General features: G+C 42.4%; 1 protein-coding gene across 2 annotated transcripts in view; it reads left to right on the forward strand.

Annotated features, from left to right (window-relative positions):
* Positions 1–20302, forward strand: part of MAB21L4 (mab-21 like 4) — a 31536-nt gene that overhangs the window by 6290 nt on the left and 4944 nt on the right. For both annotated transcript variants that reach the window (XM_074190730.1, XM_074190731.1), the window contains one exon: positions 16045–16270. In XM_074190730.1, the coding sequence (XP_074046831.1) occupies positions 16045–16270 (226 nt within the window). The remainder of the gene's footprint in view (positions 1–16044; positions 16271–20302) is intronic.

Here is a 20302-nt window from a genome sequence, read left to right on the forward strand (position 1 = left end):
GAGTGAGATTCCAAGCATATTTCTCTGAAGCCTTCCTTAAAAGGTAAGGTAGCCTTCCATTCAAGGGCTCCAATCCAGCCCCCTACTTACTGCCTCAGGGACCAGAACAACAAGTCTGACACCTTGTGTGAGAGGCAGGTTGGGAGAAGCCTTGGAACCTGGCCAGCCCCTGCTCCTTTCCTGCCCCTTTGGCCCCAAACTGCTGCGAATGGAGGTGGTGACTGCATTTCATTCAGAGAGCTTGAAGATGATGTGAGAGACTATCTGGTCTTTCATTCCAAGAATGACAAAAATGAGTCCCAGAAACCTGAAGCCAACTATGAGACAGGGTAGGGCTCATTTTGTGTATGTGTGCCTAGCAACTAGCTAGACTTTGTGGTTGGAACAATGGAGTTGGAGGTAGGAAGAACCAAGTTCAAATTCTGTCATGGACACTGACTAGTTGACTTCCTAGCCTCAGTTTCCTTAAATGTGGAGTGGGGATACTAATACTTCCCAAGATGATGGTTAGGATTAAGTGACATAATATTTTGGTAAGCTTTCTGCAAACTTCAAAGTGATATTTACATACTAGTGACTGTTATTGTTGCTATTACTATAGGTTTAATTTGCAAATTCAATTTAATGGAGATTTAAATACTTACCAACTGTGTGATGTGACTAATGCCATAGAGAGAGCAAGTCCCCAAAGCTGGAGGAATCCATGTTTCAACTCTTGATAAGATGGTGGCTCCCTCTGAGAATAAAGTCTTAAGGCTTACGAAGCACCTTACAGACATTACACATTTGATCCTCACAACAATCCCTTAAGAGAGGTGCTAAAATTATTCCAATTTTACAGGAAATTGAGGCACACAGAGATTAGATGATTTGCCCAATGTCACATATCTAACAAGTGTCCATGGCAAGATTTGAACTCAAATCTCCCTGACTCCAAGTCCAGGGTTCTATTCATTATTCCTTGAAAAGATGGTGATATCTGCCCATAAAGTTGATTTCAGTGCTTCTAGAACTTCCTAGATGGATGATCTAGGACCTCTCTGGGTCTCAGTTTCTTTACCATAAAATGAAGAAGTGGTTTAGGTTATTACTGATGTTCCTTCCAGCTCTACTCTGAGTGTTTTATCTTTGAATTCATTTTTCTTACTCCATTGATGCTGATAGCAGCCCTCCTAGGACTCACTAGTCAGTCCTGATCCTAGAACTATGTGGAAGCTTTGACCTGGCCTGGCTATTATGATTAATTCTTTGACCACAGCAACATTTGAAGCCCATTCATTAGCTTGGACTCAGAGCCTGGAAAATGAGGGAGATAGGAAAGTGCCAAATTCAGAGAGTGTTAGCTATGTGTAAGGGATGAGTGGCAGATATGGCCAAGCTATGGAGGGGCTTGAATGCCAGGCAAAGAAATCTAGACTCTTTGGATATAATCCACTCTCTAGACTGTGGACTCCTGGAGGGCAGTGTTCAGAAGCCTGGTGGTGGAGTGCTTAGGGCTAAACTTTGGGTCAGAACAACCAGGTTGCAAATTCTATCTCTGCCATTCACTGGTGGTGAGACACATGTGAAGGTCATTTAATTTCTCTGATGGTCAGTTTCTTCATTTGTAAAGTGGAAATATTAAAAATGGCACTTTCCACACAGAGTTCTTTTGACATTTATGTGAGATGATGTCCTTAAAGTTGAAGATGCCAACTTTGGGATTTATCACAGAACTGGGAACACCATTGCTATTGTGCTTGAGTCATTTCAGTCATGTCCAACTCTTCATGATCCCACTTGGGATTTTCTTGGCAAGATACTGGCTTGGTTTGCCATTTCCTTCTCCTGCTTAATTTCCTGAGGCAAACTGGGTGAAGTGACTTGCCCAGGGTCATAGCTAGTAAGTGTCTGAGGTCAGATTTGAACTACAGAAGATAATTCTTCCTGACTCCAGGCTTGGCATTCTATCCACTGCTGCCACTTGGAACACCATAGGGATTTCATACATATTTGCTGAATTTGGGTTGAATTTGTTGGGCAAAGAAGAGAAATAAGATTTTTTTTTAGTTTAAGTGGCTTGCCCAAGGCCACACAGCTAAGTAATTATTAAGTATCTGAGGTCACATTTGAACTCAGGTCCTCCTGACTCCAGGGCCAGTGCTCTATCCACTGTGCCATCTAGCCGCCCCAATGAGAATTCTTAAACAGGGGATAGCACAGCCTTTGGAAGGTGAAAGATTTTGGAAGGTGAAAAAATGTGTGCAGAAAATGGCAGCTCTACAGCCAACTAGGCAAGGAGAATTGTGCTCCTGGGAGCAGGAAACTTGGAAAGAAGAAAATAGATTTGAAGATTCAGAGATGCTTGGAGGCCCTGACAGGTAGACATTTCTGTCCCCTCACATTGGCAGCTCCATCAGAGCTTTGTAGGTGATGCACCCATCTTCATGGAAAGTCCCCCTGTGCTCCTGGTGCTGACTGTTCCTGCTGGGACTGGAACTGCTCTGTTTTGGGACTTGTTGGGATGTAGGTTCTACAGCACATCTCCCAGTTAATCAAGAAGTGCTGGCTGCTTCTAGCTATGAGTCAGAATGTTTGTTAGTGAAAGATCCAAATTTCAGGTCATCTACAGTGCTGTGATGTTCTCCATGGTTCCTCCATCTCCAATCGAGAACATGAGGAGGAATGAGTGAACGAATGGATGAACTAATAGTGAAGAAAACTCCTATTTCTGTGATATTTTAAGGGTGACAGGGAGTTTCTTTACTGAAACCCTTGAGGTAAGTAGGTAGAAAGAACAGAGGAAACTCGATTCAGCTAATCTAAGTGGCTCAATGGGTAGAGCACTGGATCCAGAGTCAAGGAATTCTCAAACGCTCACTAACGGTGTCACTCTAGACAAGACAGTTAACCTCCCTCAGTCTCAGTTTCCTAGTCCATAAAATGGGGGGTAATAATAATATCTACTCTCCAGGGTGGCAGTAATGGTCAAATGAGGCAGGGTATGTCAGGACAAACCTTATGTTTAAGGCAAAGCTGAAAATGGGATCTAATTGTTAGCTAGTCTAAGATAATAGCTTCAGAGAAGTCCAGTGACCTGCCCAATGTCACAAAGCTTAAAATATGTTGGGAGAAATTTAGATCTGAGGCTTCCAAGGCTCTTCTCACTAACACCTTTGTTGTAGGAGCAGAAGAGGAAAACCTATGTCTCCTCATCAGACTAATGGGGTCAGCTTGGAGGGAAAAAAGAAACCCAAGCAGCTTTGCTGCCTTCTAGAAGGTGGGGGACACTGAAGAGAGAGGAGTTGGGTTGAAAAACTGTCATGATACTTGCTGCCTGTGTGACCTTAGGCTAGCTTTGGACTTTGCTTTCCTCATTTCCAAGTCCAAGAGTTTGAACTCTGTGGCAGCTAAGGAGTGAGCAAATAAGTGAATGAAGGAGCCCCTCTCTAGTTTTAGCCTATGGTCCTTTGGTGTCCTTGTGAAGATATTTTCATTTTGTCAGACAAAGAAAATGATTTGCAATTCAACTGTCTCTAAATGTTGATTCTTTGGAGCTGGGAATCTTGGTAGCATCAGGAGCTTGTTCCCACAGCACCATCTAGAATTTGGGTGTGGAAACACAAGCATATTTTTTTACTTTCTTCCAAATTCTTCTTTTTTCCTCATGGAGATAATATTTCATAGGCCATTCAGAAGTTCATATGTGGGAATGGTGACCCCCCACATGGAAAGGGTTTGGAGTGAGACATTGAATAATTGAGAGAAGCCTCTTGAACAAGGCCAAGTCAGGTGGTTTGGCCCCAACACTCATTAGCTTCATGACCACAAGTCAGCATCTTAAACACAAGGAACCTCAGTTTCTTTATCTACAAAATAGGCACAATACTACATGTATTATTGATGTAAACCCAAGGTCTCTCTAGAGTTTAAAGTGCTACAGAGATGTGATTGGTTGTTCATCCTGTTCAGTGGATAAGGAAGGCCTCAGAGTCAAGAAAACTTGGCTTAAGTGTAGTTTTTTTGGATGGGTTTTCCTAAGCAAGTCACTTAACCTCTCAAAACCTCAGGTACCTGTCTGAGATGCTATTACAGAAGAATGGCCAATTACGAAATGAAAATGTATTTGTTAAACAACTTAATAGTTGTTAGTCACTGTGCTATGTTTGCAGGGGATCCAAGGAGAAAGGACGAGACAGTGTCTGATGCTAAGGATATAACCCTACAGAGGGGAAAGGCATCACAGCCAAGAGTTTCAGTGGAGGGAAACCAGAAGGGCTGTAAGTCTAAAGAGGGCAGGGATGGAGCAAATCACAAGACCCAGGGGGTGAATCAACAAGATCAGTGGCAAGGACTGGGGACATGAAGCAGGGAGCCATAGGGCCTATGACAAGGCCCAGTGGTCCTCCATCTCACCAAAAGGTTGATGTGTGATTTCTCCAAGTCATCCAAGCTTATCTCTTCCTTCCATATTGTCCTATGGGTGGCAGATGGGAAGAGATAGAAGAAATGAGGCACTATGGACTCCTTCCACCAATCACCCTATGGTATTTGACCTGCCCAAGGATCAAGGGAAGAGCCTGCCACCTAGGTTATGGGTAGCCGCAGATCAGGAGAGGTATAAAGAGAAATGACTGCTGATGGTTGTTTCTGTCTGTCTTCCCTGAATACCAGTCTTTATCAGTGAAGGGAGTTTTATGAGTGGAGTCCCCTACTTACCCCAATCAAAAAATCCTAAATCCAGATTCTTTTTTGTCTTCATTCCCCTCTCTGCCAGCAAGGAAATCAATTTGAAAAATGGTCAAAATGTCCCTCTTTGAATTTTCCTTTATTTGGAATTTCGCATCCAAATCAATCCAAGCAACTACTATTTGATAAGGGCTAGCTAGAAATACAATGAGAAAACAAAATTGGGTCTTTCCTCTCAAAGATCATCCTAGATAGAATATGATTCATTCATTCAACAAACCCTTATTAGGTGCTGATTAGGTATAAGATATCTCACTGCCTTCACTTATCTCTGCATCTGCCCAGGCAAGCCACATATGATAACTTAGGGAGAGAGAGAGAGAGAGAGAGAGAGAGAGAGAGAGAGAGAGAGAGAGAGAGAGAGAATGCTAACCCTCTAATCAGGGAATCAGGACAGGCTTACTGTAGGAGGTGACACTTGGTCTGGGTTCTGAAGGGAGCTAGGGATTCTAAGAGGACCAAGGAATAAAGGGAGAACATTCCAAGCACAGGATAGATTTTATGATGTGACCAAGAAAATCCCTCTTTAGTTTCAATTAAGAATAACCAGTTGTTCCCCTAGTTGCCTTTTTGCTATCCAGGACACACCCACAACCTTCCTTCTGCTCCACTTTGAGTCTCTATCAGAAACATCTTCAGCTTTTTACACGTCAGAAGTAGACACACGTGAAATACCTGGGGTACTTCCAGACCTTGGGTGGATGGATCAGCCTGAGGACAAGGGGGTGTGTCCTTAGGGTTGAAATGTCATAATTAAAGGAGACAGCATCAGGGAGCCAGAGAACTTCATTTTGTCCTTTCCATCTCCCTATTTCATGGAACCTTATTCTTGGAAGGGACTTTGGCCATCTTCTAACCTAACTCCTTATCCCATATTGTCTTTGACTTTTGGGGATCATTTCTAGTGATGAGGAGCTCACCTTCTCGCAAACAATCCATTCAAATTCTAATTGTTAGAAAGATTTTCTGGTATTGAGCTAAAATCTGTATCCATGAAACTTCCAGGTCCTTCTTTCTGGCTGTGAACAGATCTAAGCTCTCTTTGATAAGAAAACCTTCCAGATGTTTGAAGGTAGGTAGTTTGAGGGTGCATCTCCAAAGACTCCACTTTCCCAAGATCCTTCAGACAGGTCTCAGATAACACAGCTTTGAGGATCTCCCTTAGCCCTCTGTGCTATCTTGATCCTCATTCTTTGGACCTGCATCTTCTTAAAATGTAGCATCCAGAATAGCACAGTCCTCTAGGCTTGACAGCTGGCCAGATGAAAACATAGAAGAGTGCTGTCTTCTCTATTGTGGATGCTAGAATTGTGATCACCTTATTCAAGAAAGCTTTTTGGAGAAGCCAAATCATATTGTTGACTCAAGGCATCTCAGAGTAGGAAGGAAAGGGCCTACATAGTCATTTAGTTTTATTTTTTTTGCAAGGCAATGGGGTTAAGTGGCTTGCCCAAGGTCACACAGCTAGGTCATTATTATGTGTCTGAGGCTGGATTTGAATTTAAGTCCTCCTGACTCCAGGGTTGGTACTCTATCCACTGCGCCACCTAGCTGCCCCCATAGTAGTTTATTAAATCAATATTATGACTTGACATAAGAGAAAAAGAAGGAAGAATCCATCAAGGAACAAGTTTCAAGAGCATACCATGTATCAAGGACTGTGCTAGCTCCAGGCATGATGATGTCTCACCCCACCCCCACCCCCTCACCCCCAATTGAATGGAAGCTCCTTGAGGACAGGGAGTATTTCACTTTGTCTGTCTCAGTATAAACTAATTGATCCTAATGAATAATGTTTTGGACATGTTGTTGCAATTATTTTGTTCATATTTTATTTAAAATTTTTGAGCCAATGTTCATTAATGATATTGGGCTATAGTGCTCATTCTTTGCTTCGCTATCAGGGCTTGGTTTAATTATATGAGTTTGGGAGACTTTCTCAATGTTTTTATAATGATTTGTGTAGTATAAGTCCTATTTATTGTTTAAAAGTTTAAATTTATTCTGCTATACATCCATCTGGGCCAAAGGAATGCTTATGATAGACTGATTAATTATTGGTAGATTCAAACACAAAAATGAAACAGCCTTTCCTTAAGGAGTTGACATTCCATCAGAGAAAACAACTTAAGTCATTATCAAATTATCTCCTTTTTGGAGTGGTGGGGAAGAGGAACAATGTGGGGGGTCAGGAAAAGTCTCACCTGGAGACCGCACTCTTACTGGACTCTGAAGGAAGGTGGGGAATTCGAGGAGAAGCAATGGGGAGGGAGTGCATTGTAGACATGCAAGGTCAACAAGAGAAGGTGGAATGCCACCTATGTGGAACATGTAGCTCAATATAGCTAGAATATAGGGTGAGTGAAGAACATCCATGATTAATCAGCCCTCAGCTAAGCTAGAGCCAGATTGTGCAAGTCCTGAAAGGCCAACCAGAGGTCTGGGGCTTTGCATCAGTTCCTAGACATAGGGGAGAGCAAAATTAGGGGCATTCTTTGTGAGAGAGCCAACTGCCTCTTTGTAATCAGTGCTTCCTTTTCTAGATTCCATGAACCCTCTCTTTAATGATGTGTTTTAGAATATTATCAGAGTAGAAGTCAAACCCAATAGACTAAGGCTTCATCTTCTTTTGTTTGGGGAAATTTCAATACCATTTTTTATTTCCTTCCTTATGATTTCCTATTCCATTTTCCATGATCTTTCAAATGTCAGTAGTGTTCACAGTGGCAAGGTCTTTCAGTCACCAAGGACTTCATCTGAACCAACTGACTTGTGCTCATCAGGGGCAACTAAGTGTCTCTTATTTTGGGTATCAACTCCCTGTCGAGTTCTCCCACTGAATTGGGGCCCATCTCCAGTTGTCCTGATCCATATCTGACCAATGGATCCAGATGACTCCAGAGGAGAAAGTGAGGCTGGTCACTTTGCTCAGTACCTCCTCGTTTAAATCCAATTCACTTGTATGTCATGAAATCACCTCCCTGATGTCATGGCCTTTTTTAAGAATGAAGGACAAACATCATCATAGTCATCATCCGGGTAATTACTTCAATTTAAAATTACCAATTGGGGGGGGGGGCAGAGCCAAGGTGGTGACAAGAAGGGATTGAGTCTTAGGAGCTCTCTAATAAAAACTCATAAACTAAGGACTCTAACTAAACTTTTGAGAGACAGAACCCACAGAGGGACCCAGTGAGGCAGTTCTCCTACTCAAGGTAACCTGGAAAAGAGCAGAAAGGCTCTGCTCCCCGGGGTCAGAGGGGCGGCCCGCCAGAGGGGTGGCCCACCAGAGCCAAAGAACTTCAGCCTCCCGGAGGCAGCCCCAGGGCGCTGGGAGCCTCAGCTCACAGCAGCGGGGGAGTCTCCTGAGCTGCACCCTGAGGAGCACCGGGCACAAAGTAGGGGAACAGAGGGGGGACCTCTGCCAGAGTGAGCACGTGGAGCCCAGCCCTCAGGGCACACATCATAGTCATCATCCTCTCCCTGTCACCAATTTTAGTTTGATCATTTTCAGGGCAAAAGATCATTATTGGCAAGGAAAATGGAACAAAACAATGGAGCAATAGTTTCCATCCACCCAAGCTCAGTCTCTACCTATCTTCAGTCCTCCTCTTCTCTGTAGTTTTAAAACATCTACATCTCTTTTAAAACTACTATCTCTTTGTTATCTTTAGGCTTATTGAATGAAAGAGATAGTATTGACTGAGTCCTTACTATGAAATGGGCACTATGCCAGTGCTAGGGATATAGATAGAAGCAAGCAAGACAGTTCCTGCACTCAAGGAGCTTACCTTCTAATATATTACGAAGCATAATTCAGAACATGGGAGCAGTTTGATACTAGTAAGAAAGGGGGATGCTATAGAGCACTGGCCTTGGAGTCAGGATTACCTGGGTTCAAATCCAACCTCAGACACTTAATAATTACCTAGCTGTGTGGCCTTGGGCAAGCCACTTAACCCCATTGCCTTGAAAAAAATCTAAAAAAAAAAGAAAGGGGGATGGTGCCTTGATCTATATTGACATGCTCTTTCTATAAATAATGGCACTGACTACTGTGCTCAGCAAAGAGGGACAGCATGTGGGGGGTAGGGAGGATTGGAGATATTCATGTGGTGGCAGGTTGAGGGGTAGACAGATGCCAGATGGATTTGATGGACAGTTGAATGACCAGATGGGAGGCGAAGGTAAAATATGATTTAGGCCAGTTCTGTGATTTGTACTCATTAAGTTACCTTGGAGGTGAGGGGTCCTGGGGCATAGGGATGGGAAGGGAAGTGATTCACTCACATTCAAATAGTGAGTGAGAAGTGGACTTGGGACTCTAACCCAGGCCTCTGAACTCTCAGATTCAAACAATATCTTCTCTATGAGTTTGTTTCCTCCTCCAACTCAATGTCTCCTGGATTACAAAACTCATTACTATTATCATTATTATTATTTGCTCATTGCCTGAAAGTGACTGAGAAACTGGAGCATTGTAGGTCATCTCTGGACCCCCAAACTTTGTCTACCTTAAGACCTTCTTATCTCAAGCCTCTGTTACAATCCCTCCTCTTTTCCACCCAAGACACTGCCCAATAGCAAAGATGTGTGATCAGTAGTAAAGGTTCTAGATTGGGTTTGGGAAGACTTGCTGACACTGCAGTGTCCCTGAAAACTGGTGTACCACATTCCTCAGGATCCAGTCTCGGGTTTCTGGGAGCAACTTGAATAGAAAGCCAAGAATGAGAGGACCCGGGGTATTCCTGCTGAGCCAGAACTGTGTTAAGCCAGGCTCAGGGTGTATACAGGGTGGCCCCAATGCAGCCCATATACTGTGAGCTCTCCATGCTCCAGAACTCCATTAAACCCTGGTGCAACTGGCCCAGATACTCACCCTGAGTGGGCATCTCTGGGGATGGCAAAGGAAGGGGAATCTCAGCTGGAACAATTAAGCTAGGCAACTAGCAGTATAGGTGGGTTTGGGAAACAAAGTCAGCCTCCCAGTCTAGTGGACCACATGGGATCTAGCCTTCATCACTAGTCATCTTCCTAGCTTGGGGTGCATGGTACCAGCAGCCTGGGACAATAGGCCTGACCTGGCATGAGTACCTCCAAACACCCCACCACCATCCACACCACATCCATGATGGAACAGAAGCAAATGTTGCAGCAAGAGGCTCTTGGAAATGAGGAGCCTTGAGCTAACTCCCCAAGCCTCCTCCCCACCCCCCCATCTCCCTGACTCCCATAGAACCAACCTAGGTTGTTGTCACCCAAGACTGTGTAGCAAACCTGGGATAGGTGTCCCAGTGGACTGATTTGGGACCCAACTAGGAGCCACTTGGACCTGGGGATATCCATTTTTTGGGGGGGAAGTTCTTGAGACTCTCTCTGGCTCTTATCTCCTTTCTAGGACCTTTTATTTGCTTTTACCTGGAGTGTTAGCAGATATTTTTATTTTTTTATTTTTTATTTCATTTTTTTAGGTTTTTGAAAGGAAAGTGGGGTTAAGTGGCTTTCCCAAGGCCACACAGCTAGGTAATTATTAAGTTTCTGAGGCCGTGTTTGAACCCAGTTCCTCCTGACTCCAGAGCCGGTGCTCTGTCCACTGTGCCACCTAGCCACCCCACAGATATTTTTATTAAAGGAATTATTGATCTGAACCCTCATGCTCTGAATGATCCAGAACATCTGATTTGGAACTTAGATTGGGACAATCATGACCTGAAACTGTGACCATTACCCCCCTCCAAGTATAGACTGTTTGGATCCACCAGCTCCCCTGAAATTATCTGAGACCTGAAAATGCCCAGGTGGAGTCCTGGTACAAATAAGTGCCCTCCCCCATGACTGTAGTTAAAGAGCCTGGCCTGGGGCCATCTCCTGTGGGCAGCAGCCTAGGCAATGCCTTCGACTTCAGGATACCCCAATTTGCTTACTCTCCTGATATAAAACTATGACAATTATTTTAACATCTCAAAGGAAGTAAAGGAAATGGAATTCTGAGGGAGATGGTGATTAGCAGGCCAATATGGTACCCCAAGACACCCCACAAATGGATGGTAGAGAACATCTGTAAGACAAAGGAAAATGGCAGGTCAAGGTGGCAAATAGATTCTACTCAGTTTTATTTGGGACTTCAGACTCTAGAGGACTGGGGTGGCCATCAGAGGCCATCTAATACCATCTAACATTAAGCACCTGCTGTATACATCACTCTCTGTGCCTCATTGGGAAACATTCAAAAAGTTTTAACTAAGACTGGAAGTATAACCATGAATATTTGCCCCCTTGGGGCAAAGAGGGAACAAGCAGGAAAAGGGGGAGATATTGAGTGAACCATGGCTGCTGGGGAGATCATTCTCCAAGACACCTTGTGTTTTCTTTATTTCTGTTGAACTTGTTACTTCTGAGGATAGAGACTGGAGGCAGGGAGAATATATTTGGCCATTGGTGGGGAGAAAGTAAACCTTGGAATGATCTCTGTGTCCCTTAAATTGTGGTTCCTTTGACTTATAGTCTTGGCAAAGGGTTTAATGTCTATGATAGGAAATTCCTGTGGGGATCACAGAATTCTTGATAGAAGAAATATCTTAGTCAGACTTCAAAGAGGGAATCAGTATGCAACAGGTGGAGCCAGGTATGAGAACTGTGGAAGAGAGTAAGTCATGAATGGAGACTGGAAAGTGAGGAGACATGTAGAGAAGACAGAATGCAGTTTACTTTGGCTGAAGTATCTAGTCCATAGAAGGGAGTGGTGGGAGGCAAGACTTCAAAGGTAGGGTGGCAGCAGACTCAGGAGATCTTAATGCTAGCATCACTCATTAGTCTGGTGTCGTAGACTTCTGGATAGAAGCCCTGGTTTTACCTCCCACCTCTTTTACGTATTAGCTGTGTGATCCTGGATATCACCTCTCTGAGGCTCAGTTTCCTCACTTGTAAAAAGGTGATAAGAACTCAGCCCAGAGTTTCAAGGATTGCAGGGGAGTGGATAAAAACCTTTGTAAGCCTTGAAGGACTATATAAGCTTGAGTTATGATGAACAGACATTCTCTCACTTAAAACTGCAGGCTCGATTGCTGGAAAAACCCAAAGGAGACATTATTTGGGATATTCATCCCTGCCAATGTTGCTGAATATTTCCCCCAATGTCAAATAGGTGACACACCTTCCATCTTCAGCCAAGACTAGTTCCATGAACAATAGCCCATTAATTTTCTGTTTATCTGGGCATCAATCAGAAGAATCGTAGACTGGTGCCTAGGAACCCAACTTGCAAGCCAGGAAGTGCTGCCTATGGCATGTACTGGCTGTGTGACCTTGGGCAAGTCATTGAACTCCAGAGTCCTCATTTTTCTGAGCAATATAATAACACCTGCCACACAAGGTTATTGTAAGGAACATAGCTGTCAAAGGGCTTACCTCAGCTTACCCTGGCAAAGAATAGGTCCTTAATAAATTCTTGCTGCCTTTCTTCACAGGTGCAGGACATTGGTTTCTACCAATGAGTAGAAAGTTCCATCCCAATGGGCTTTGGTCCTCAGGTTACACACACACACACACACACACACACACACACACACACAAAGCAATTGGGGGGCAAGTGGGAAAGTACTAAGAGATGGGGGGAAAGAATCAAGAAAAAGGGGCAATGGATTCAAATAGTTCTAAATTAATTACAATAATAACACAACTCTCCATGAGGATCATCCTTTGTATAGCTTATCTCATTTGATTGTCAAAAGTCTCACAAAATGAGAGCAGACTTGATTATTTCAGTTTCATAGATGAGAATCCTGGGATCAGAGAAGCGAAGTCATCTCACCAGGCTCACACAACTAGTAAGTGTTTGAGGTAGGGATTCAAATTTGAAAGGGCAACTCTTACTTGGGCCTTCAGTGGTGCAGTGGCTAGAGAACTGGCCTTGGAGTCAGAAGGACAGGAGTTCAAATTCAACCTCAGACACTAGATACTTACTAGCTGTGTGACCCTGGGCAAGTCACTTCACCCTGATTGCCTTGAATTCAGGGTCATCTCCAGTCACCCTGATTCCTATCTGGCCACCATTCCCAGATGACTCTGGAGGAGAAAGTAAGGCTGGTGACTTAGCACGGCACCTCCTCACTCCAATCTAATTCACTTGTTTGTCATGGCATCCCTTCCCTGATGTCATGATCTTCTTTGGGAATGAAGGACAGCCATCATTTGGGAAAGATTCATCAGTTAAGCAACAAATATTTATTCAGCACCTACTAAGTGTCACACAATACTGTTCATAGAACAAAATCAGTCACTGCCCTGGGAAAACTTGCCACCCTAAAGTAAAATAATTTCTTGGTATTTAGAGCTAGCTTCTTGGTGCTGAAGCAAAGACATCTGCCTTGCCTCATTGGAACTCAATGGAACAAACCTTTATCAAGTGCCTACTATGTGTAAGATATTCCCTGAAAGGGATGAGGGTGGGATTGAGGCCAACACACAGAGGGAAAATGTTTTCATTTAGTCACCACCAAAAGACAAATCCATTAATTCATTGGGAGGAAGGATAACAGGACCTTTTGGGAACATTCCATGACTAATAGGACAAGAAAGGTAAACTAATGAGTTCAGAAAAAACAACACCTAAAAAAGGAACTCTGGGAAGTTTCAGCTTCAGAGAAAAACAAGGCAAAAAAAAAGGCTGTGCAAAGATTACTGTAGAAACTGGCTTTGGTTTGAGGCCAAGGAGAAACTGCCACCCATCTTCATCATCATGGCTGCTAATAATTGCTCTCCAGCTCATACTTTCATACATCAGTGATTTCATGATTCTCAGAACCCATCATAGGTTCTGGACCATAATAGGAGTTTAATAAATGCTTGTTATAATTGAATGAAATCTCAACCATGTGGATTTTTCTCTCCATTGTACAAATTTCATCCTATCTATAGCTTTTGATGTTTATTGTCCATTGCCTTCCATGACCCCTCCATTAAAAATCTACTCAATGATCTGAAAACCGCCCCAAGTTCTTTCAATAATCTGTGAGAGCTCAGGCTGTTAATCTGTTGTGCTTTATGTTCCTTTCCTGACTGACCCATCTCTTTATTCATTCATTTATGTCACTAATACTTCGATAGAGTTGAAGCTCCTTGGGGGCAAGAAGTCTTTCATTTTTATCTTTGTATCTCTAGCACTTTGGACAGTTCTTGGCATCAATTCATTAAAAACTTAAACCATATTGATTGCATCCAAGTCATAACAAAATATTCCTCCCTGGTTACCCCTGCCCAGTTTGTTGACCCCTATTCAAATCTGTTCCCTCAGGGTATAGAATGCTCATTTAAAAATATATATATATATATGTATATATATATATATATATGCTCTTTAATATAATGATTGACACATAGTGAGGACTTCATGAATATTTTTTCATTGATTTTTTATTTATTCACTTATTGATTCTTTCTTTCAATATTGGTAATATTCCATAATCAACTTACACTAGACTTTTCCATTACTCTTTGGGTGATCTTCCTTATTAATTCTTCTGAGATAGTAATAGTGAGCTCCTAATAACAATATCTTATCTACAGTGAGCTCATGAGAACAACATGATGGTTCTGGCTAGAATGAGCAGTTTGGACCAATGGATGGATAATTATCAAATTTTACCAAGATTGGTATGCCAGTTGAATTACCAAGATGAATATTAGAGGCAAAGGCTGGTTACCATAAGGTCTGGATTGGTTTCATCAAGAGAAGATAAATTATCTTCCAAATAGTGACCAAAGGAGATGAACCATCAGTTCTTGAAAGAATTGCCATCTATTGGCAACTGTTTGAAAGAATGCCCCAAATCACTAATAATAAAATAATGTGATTCAAAATAGCCCTAAGATTTCACTTTATGTTTAGTCTATTAGCATAAATGACAAAAGGTGGAAATAAAATTGTTGGGGGGCTGTGGAAAGAGAGAAATACAATGTTTTGTTAGTGGAGCTGTGAATGGGTCCAATCGTTCAGAAAGCAACTTGGAATTATTTAAATAAAGCAGCTGAAATGTCCATACACTTTGAGCCAGAGATTCCAGGGGTAGGCCTATCCCAAGGAGTTCAGAGACTGCAAGGAAGGCTCTTTGTACATCCAGATATTTATAGCAACATTTTTGTGTGTGTATGATAGTAAAGAATGGGGACAAAATAGATACCCATGAATTGAATTTTAGGTGAAAAAGATTAATCAAATTTGTGATGGAAGAAAAGATTAGCGGGATGAATGTTGAGATGTGTAGAAAGTTATATGAACTAAGGGCCAGTGAAGAAAGAACCAGAGAAGCCATGAAGGCAATGGTTATAACAATGGAAATGGAAAGAATGACCATAGAACAATTGGTTATGAAATTATAATGACCAAATTGGGCCTCAAAGGAGAGAGATGGGAAGAGGCTTCCCCTGTCTCCTTTGTAGCTGATCATTTTTTTAGATATTTTGATTGATTTTGCTGACTTGTTCCCCTCTTCTACTCCTTTAAAAGAACTTTGTTATAAGAGATGGGTACTGTGAAGGAGGAGAAGGGATACAGGGGAAAATGTAATAATGTCAAAATAAAAGATATCAATAAAATATATTTTTTAAAAAAGAGAAATGAACTTTTCTGGGAGGAAAAATAGGGGAATGACTATATTAGAAGAGAAGAGGATTGAGTCTGAGGGATGACTGTAGGTGAAATTGGGCAAAGTAGGAAAGAAAGGGAAAAAAGGGAGCAGAGAGAGGGGGAGGGGAAAAGGGAGGGAAAGACAAAAAGGAAAGAAGAGAAGGAAAGATGAAGGAGTAGAGAGTAAGGAAGGAAGAGGGAGAAGGAAGAGAGGGAAGAAAAATGAGAAAGGAGGAAAGAAATAAAAAAGAAAAAATACTAGAGGAAGAAAAAAGGAAGCCAAGTTCTGAGTATTATAGCAAACAATTTCTAGTCCCAGAGAATAGAAAATGCAATAAGGATCTCTCCTATCAGAAGAAAGGTTGAGAGTTACAGATATAGAGTCTTCCTTACATTGCCAGAAATCATTCTCTATAAGGTGTTTTTGCTTTTGTTTCGATGGACTCATTTCATTTATTTTTAAGGAAAGTGAGTTTGGAGGATGGGAGAGTATATGAAGAAATAATTATGTATATAGGGCATAAATAACATGGGTGCACCTCTCTCCTCTCTCTCTCTCTCTCTCTCTCTCTCTCTCTCTCTCTCTCTCTCTCTCTCTCTGGTGTGTGTGTGTGTGTGTGTGTGTAAAAGAGAATTATTGATGTTTAGGGAGACCCACTACTGCTCATTTCTGGTGCTGGCCCTTGTTTCAGGTTCCCTGAATGCCAGAAACCTAAAGGAAGAGGATCTGCACATGTCCCTGCTGGTGTCTAGCGGCTGGAGAGTGATCCGGTTCAACATCATTCCTGTAGTGAAGAAGAACCACAAGATTCTTCACCTTCGAAGACAACATCTGACCCAAGGTTTCCCAGATGGCAGCTTAGAGAAAATTCAGTGCCAAGGAGCTGATCTAATACCCTCAAGCTCCCATCATTGGCGGTAAATGCAGTTCTACTATCTTTTTATTCCTCCCCTCCCCTGTCTCAGAGTACAGACATCCCAGAAGAAGGCAGCAGGACAGCCCCACATATTATTAAAAAGCAACTTGAAGTAGCCAAGTGGCATAGTGGATAGAATATTGGTCTTGGAGTCAAAAAAAAGACGAGTTCTAACCTGACTTTAGACAATCATTAACTGTGTGAAACTGGGCAACTCACTTAATGTCTATCTGCCTCAGTTTCCTCATCTGTAAAACAAGATAGCATTAGCACAAACCTGGGCCCAGGGCTGTTATGAGCATCATGTGAGATAATAGATGTAAAATACTTTGTAAGGGGCGGCTAGGTGGCGCAGTGAATAGAGCACTTGCCCTGGAGTCAGGAGTACTTTGAGTTCAAATTCGGCCTCAGACACTTAATAATGACCTAGCTGTGTGGCCTTGGGCAAGCCACTTAACCCCATTTGCCTTGCAAAAACTAAAAAATACATTGTAACTTTAAATCTCTAAAATCTCTTATGTTTTCCTGATAGAAGTAGAGTACTAATGATCATTTGTCCAATCTGCGGTTCCTAGAACAAAAGATTTGACATAGACCTCAGCCCTGTGTTCAGAGTGTGATGGTCCCTAGTGCTGCCTCCTTACAAGGCTGTGGGAGGGGTGGAGGAAGCCCATTAGAGATCACACTAACCCAAAGAACGTGTATATATGCTTACCTGGGGATATCTAGGGTTTCTTGGGTCTGGATTCTCAAAAGGATAACAGTGACTAGGTTCCATTTCAGGATACTAATATAATTATCGTGTGCATTCATGTGATCTCTTTCATTTGAGGTTCTCAGAGTCCTTCAAAAATATTCATTAAACTGGTCACACCCTCAAGAGGCAGATCCCCATTATTCTCCTCATCAGATGAGGAAGTCCAGATAAGGTGCTATCAGTCTTGTCCAAGGTCATAAAGTAAATCAGTGACAAATTTCAGGTTCGAATTTAAGATCTGCTTAGGGAAAGATGTAGATTAATACAAAAGCTTCCCTTTGTTATGTTTTGTTTTTCACCCTAAAGTCTGAGAGTGAAAGTTCATAGCTTCCATTCTTGAGGAAATGACAGAGCCCATCTGGAGTACTTTGTTCAGTTCTGAATGTGGCACTTGCTTGACCCATAGTTGGTGCTTCATCATTGTCTACTGATTCATTGAGTGATTGCTGAGATTCAAAGTTAAGAGAGAACACTGATAAGACAGAACCTATTGGAGAAGGGCCATCAAAATACAAAATATTTCAATGACCTGCCATGTGAAGGGGTACTGGAGAGACTCGAGCCCCTAAGTGTGAAGAAAAAACTCAGGTGGAAGGGATGGAGAGGCATGGGAGGAGTTTTAGAGTATTGGAAGGGCCACTAAGGGGAAGAGGAGCAAGGGCTTCTCTGATAGGTAGAAATTGGATGGTTCTGAATGGTCACTGAAAAGATGTCTTTTTGGCCAGATGTTGCCCAAAATGGAACTAGCTGCCTTGGGAGGGGAAGCACCCATCAGAATGGGGTTTTCAGGCATAGCTTCTTTTGAGGTGACTTCAGGTCTACTAGATTCTTTTCTCTTTTTTTCCTGGAAATCAGAAGGACCTGTTTTGCCTTCTCCTTTCACTCTCAGGCCTTTTGAGGTCTGCCTATCCTCATAAGTGTTGAGTTCTCAGCCCGCGCCAAGTGACAATGTGGCCAAGAGCTTCCCCTGTTGGCTGGTTCCCCGTGGGTGTTCTTCCTAGGAATAGGATCCATGGTCATTGATGAGTAATACTTCTGGGGGGTGAAGAAGAGGAAGGAAACTGCAAACAGTTTCCTGGAGGGAAGACTGAAGGGTGAGATTGAGCAGATCCACTGTCCGGATGTGTGTCAATAGATGACCTCAAAGGTCATTTCCAACTCCCAGCCTAGGCGATCTGAGAGGGACGTGGGCTGCCATTCATGAAATGACAGTGTTTAAGCAGAGCTCTTCTGGTTAATGACAGTGATTAAATACTAGTGACTTGGAAGATGATTTAAATCACAACATTCAAGGACCTATTAAAGGAACTGGAAATGAGTGTGTACTAGAAAGAGAGATGAGCTCAGAGTTACAGAGTTCAGATTCAGATTCCTGCTTTGGCAATAACAGTGTGACCTTGGGCACATCGAATAAATAAATAAATATGATCTACACAAAATAATTAAAAACAAGGTACCTTGAGAAATGGGTAGCTGGGTGGCATAGTGGATAGAACACTGGACTTGAACACAGAAAGACTTCTTTACAAGTTTGGAAATTTATTAGCTGTGTGACCCTGGGCAAGATAATCTTGTTTGCCTCATTTTCTTCATCTGAAAAATGACATAAAAAGGAGATGGTAAACCCTACAGTGTTTTGCCAAGAACACCCCAAAAGGGGTCACAAAGAGTCAGATCCGATTGAAACGACTGAACACATTTGAGAGTGAGGACATCAGGAGCTTGAGGATTGATCTAGAAAAGTGTTGTGTAGAAGTTGGGCTCTGATCTGTATATCTCAAAGAAGGAAGTAGCTTTCTGGGGTAGAAGGGAGGAGGAAATGCATTTCAGTTTTGGGAGATAAGATAGGCAAAGATGTAGAGACCAGAGATAGAGCACCAGCTATGAGGGAAAGAGAGTGGATGGATCTTTATGGGGAGATCTCAGAGAAAGGAGACTTAGGAATAACAGGTTGGGACCAGCCCTGAAGGACCTTAGAAGTTAAACAGAGGAGTTTATGGGTTTGTCAATCAATCAACACATATGTACAGAACATATGAAGAAAAAACTGGGCCAGGCTATGAAGAATTTTATATGCCAAAATGAGGAGTAAATGTTTGATCCTGGGGGAAAGAGGGAATCATTAGAGCTCTCTGTGTGGGGACAGGGGTTGTCTTGGACAGATCTGGGGTGTGGAGAATCACTTTGACAGTATTCATGGAGGATGAATGAGAGTGAGGAAAGGCTATTTTGAGAGTTGCCAGGGGGCTGAGCTAGAGAAGTGACATCTGACATGGAGATGATGTGAAGAAAGAAATGGTTAGGCTTGATGGCTGGTTGGATACGTGAGGTGAGGAGATAAGAATCACCAAGTTTTCAGGCCTGGGAGACTGGGAGGGTATGGGGTGCTCTCCACAGTGATAGAGAAGTTTGGAAGGGGGGAAGGCTGTGGGGAAAGATATTAAATTCTGTTAGAAGACATTTAGTTTTCATCAGCTAACCAATTAACACATGTGTCTGAGACATCTAGTTAGAAAATATAGAACTCTCATTAGACAAATTTGGGCTAGATTTATGGGTCTTTGAGTGCTTATCATCCTCTCTCCATTACTCTGTACGTTGTCCATTGTTGAAAGAGCATTGGCCAAAGATGCGAGTGTTGTAATGAACCCAGAGTGCATCTGGGGACTGTCTAGGGAGCCTTATGACTTTTTGTCCACAGCCCTCGTCACTGAGAATTTTGGAAATTCTCTCCTTGATGCAAACCATCAACCTGATGATAGCTAACAGTCTCAGGCAATTGATGGAGGGGCAGTGGCATTGAGACATCAAGTGACTAATGATCAATAAATATCAGAGGCAGTTTTTGAACCCAAGTCTTCCTGGGTTGATGTACCTGGTCCTCTTGCTATGTGGTAACAAAAAGCACCTGTCACTTCTTTCCCAACTTCCAAAAAACACTTCCTATGAAGGATTCTTTTAATCTTTTTAATTCTTTTAATCTTCAGTTCTAACCTGTCTCCATCCATTTTTTGAAAACAGAACATAGTTTTTTTTCTAAAGTCACATCAAATGTTTTTTGGAAACTTTACATCTGAAACTGTAATCTGGTCAGGTACACCTACAAAAGACAACTATATGACCTACTATAACCACTTTCATCCAGGGTGGCCAGTCTCTTCTATCTGATTTCTCTGTCTATGTGTCCTCATGTAGGTTTCCAGACATTTTACAATGCTGGCAGGAATAGAACTTTAAGGGACATTTCCTTTTTTTTTTTTGAATTTTTTTTGCAAG

The sequence above is a fragment of the Macrotis lagotis genome, chromosome 6 (genome assembly GCF_037893015.1).
Source record: "Macrotis lagotis isolate mMagLag1 chromosome 6, bilby.v1.9.chrom.fasta, whole genome shotgun sequence".
Lineage (NCBI taxonomy): Eukaryota > Metazoa > Chordata > Mammalia > Peramelemorphia > Peramelidae > Macrotis > Macrotis lagotis.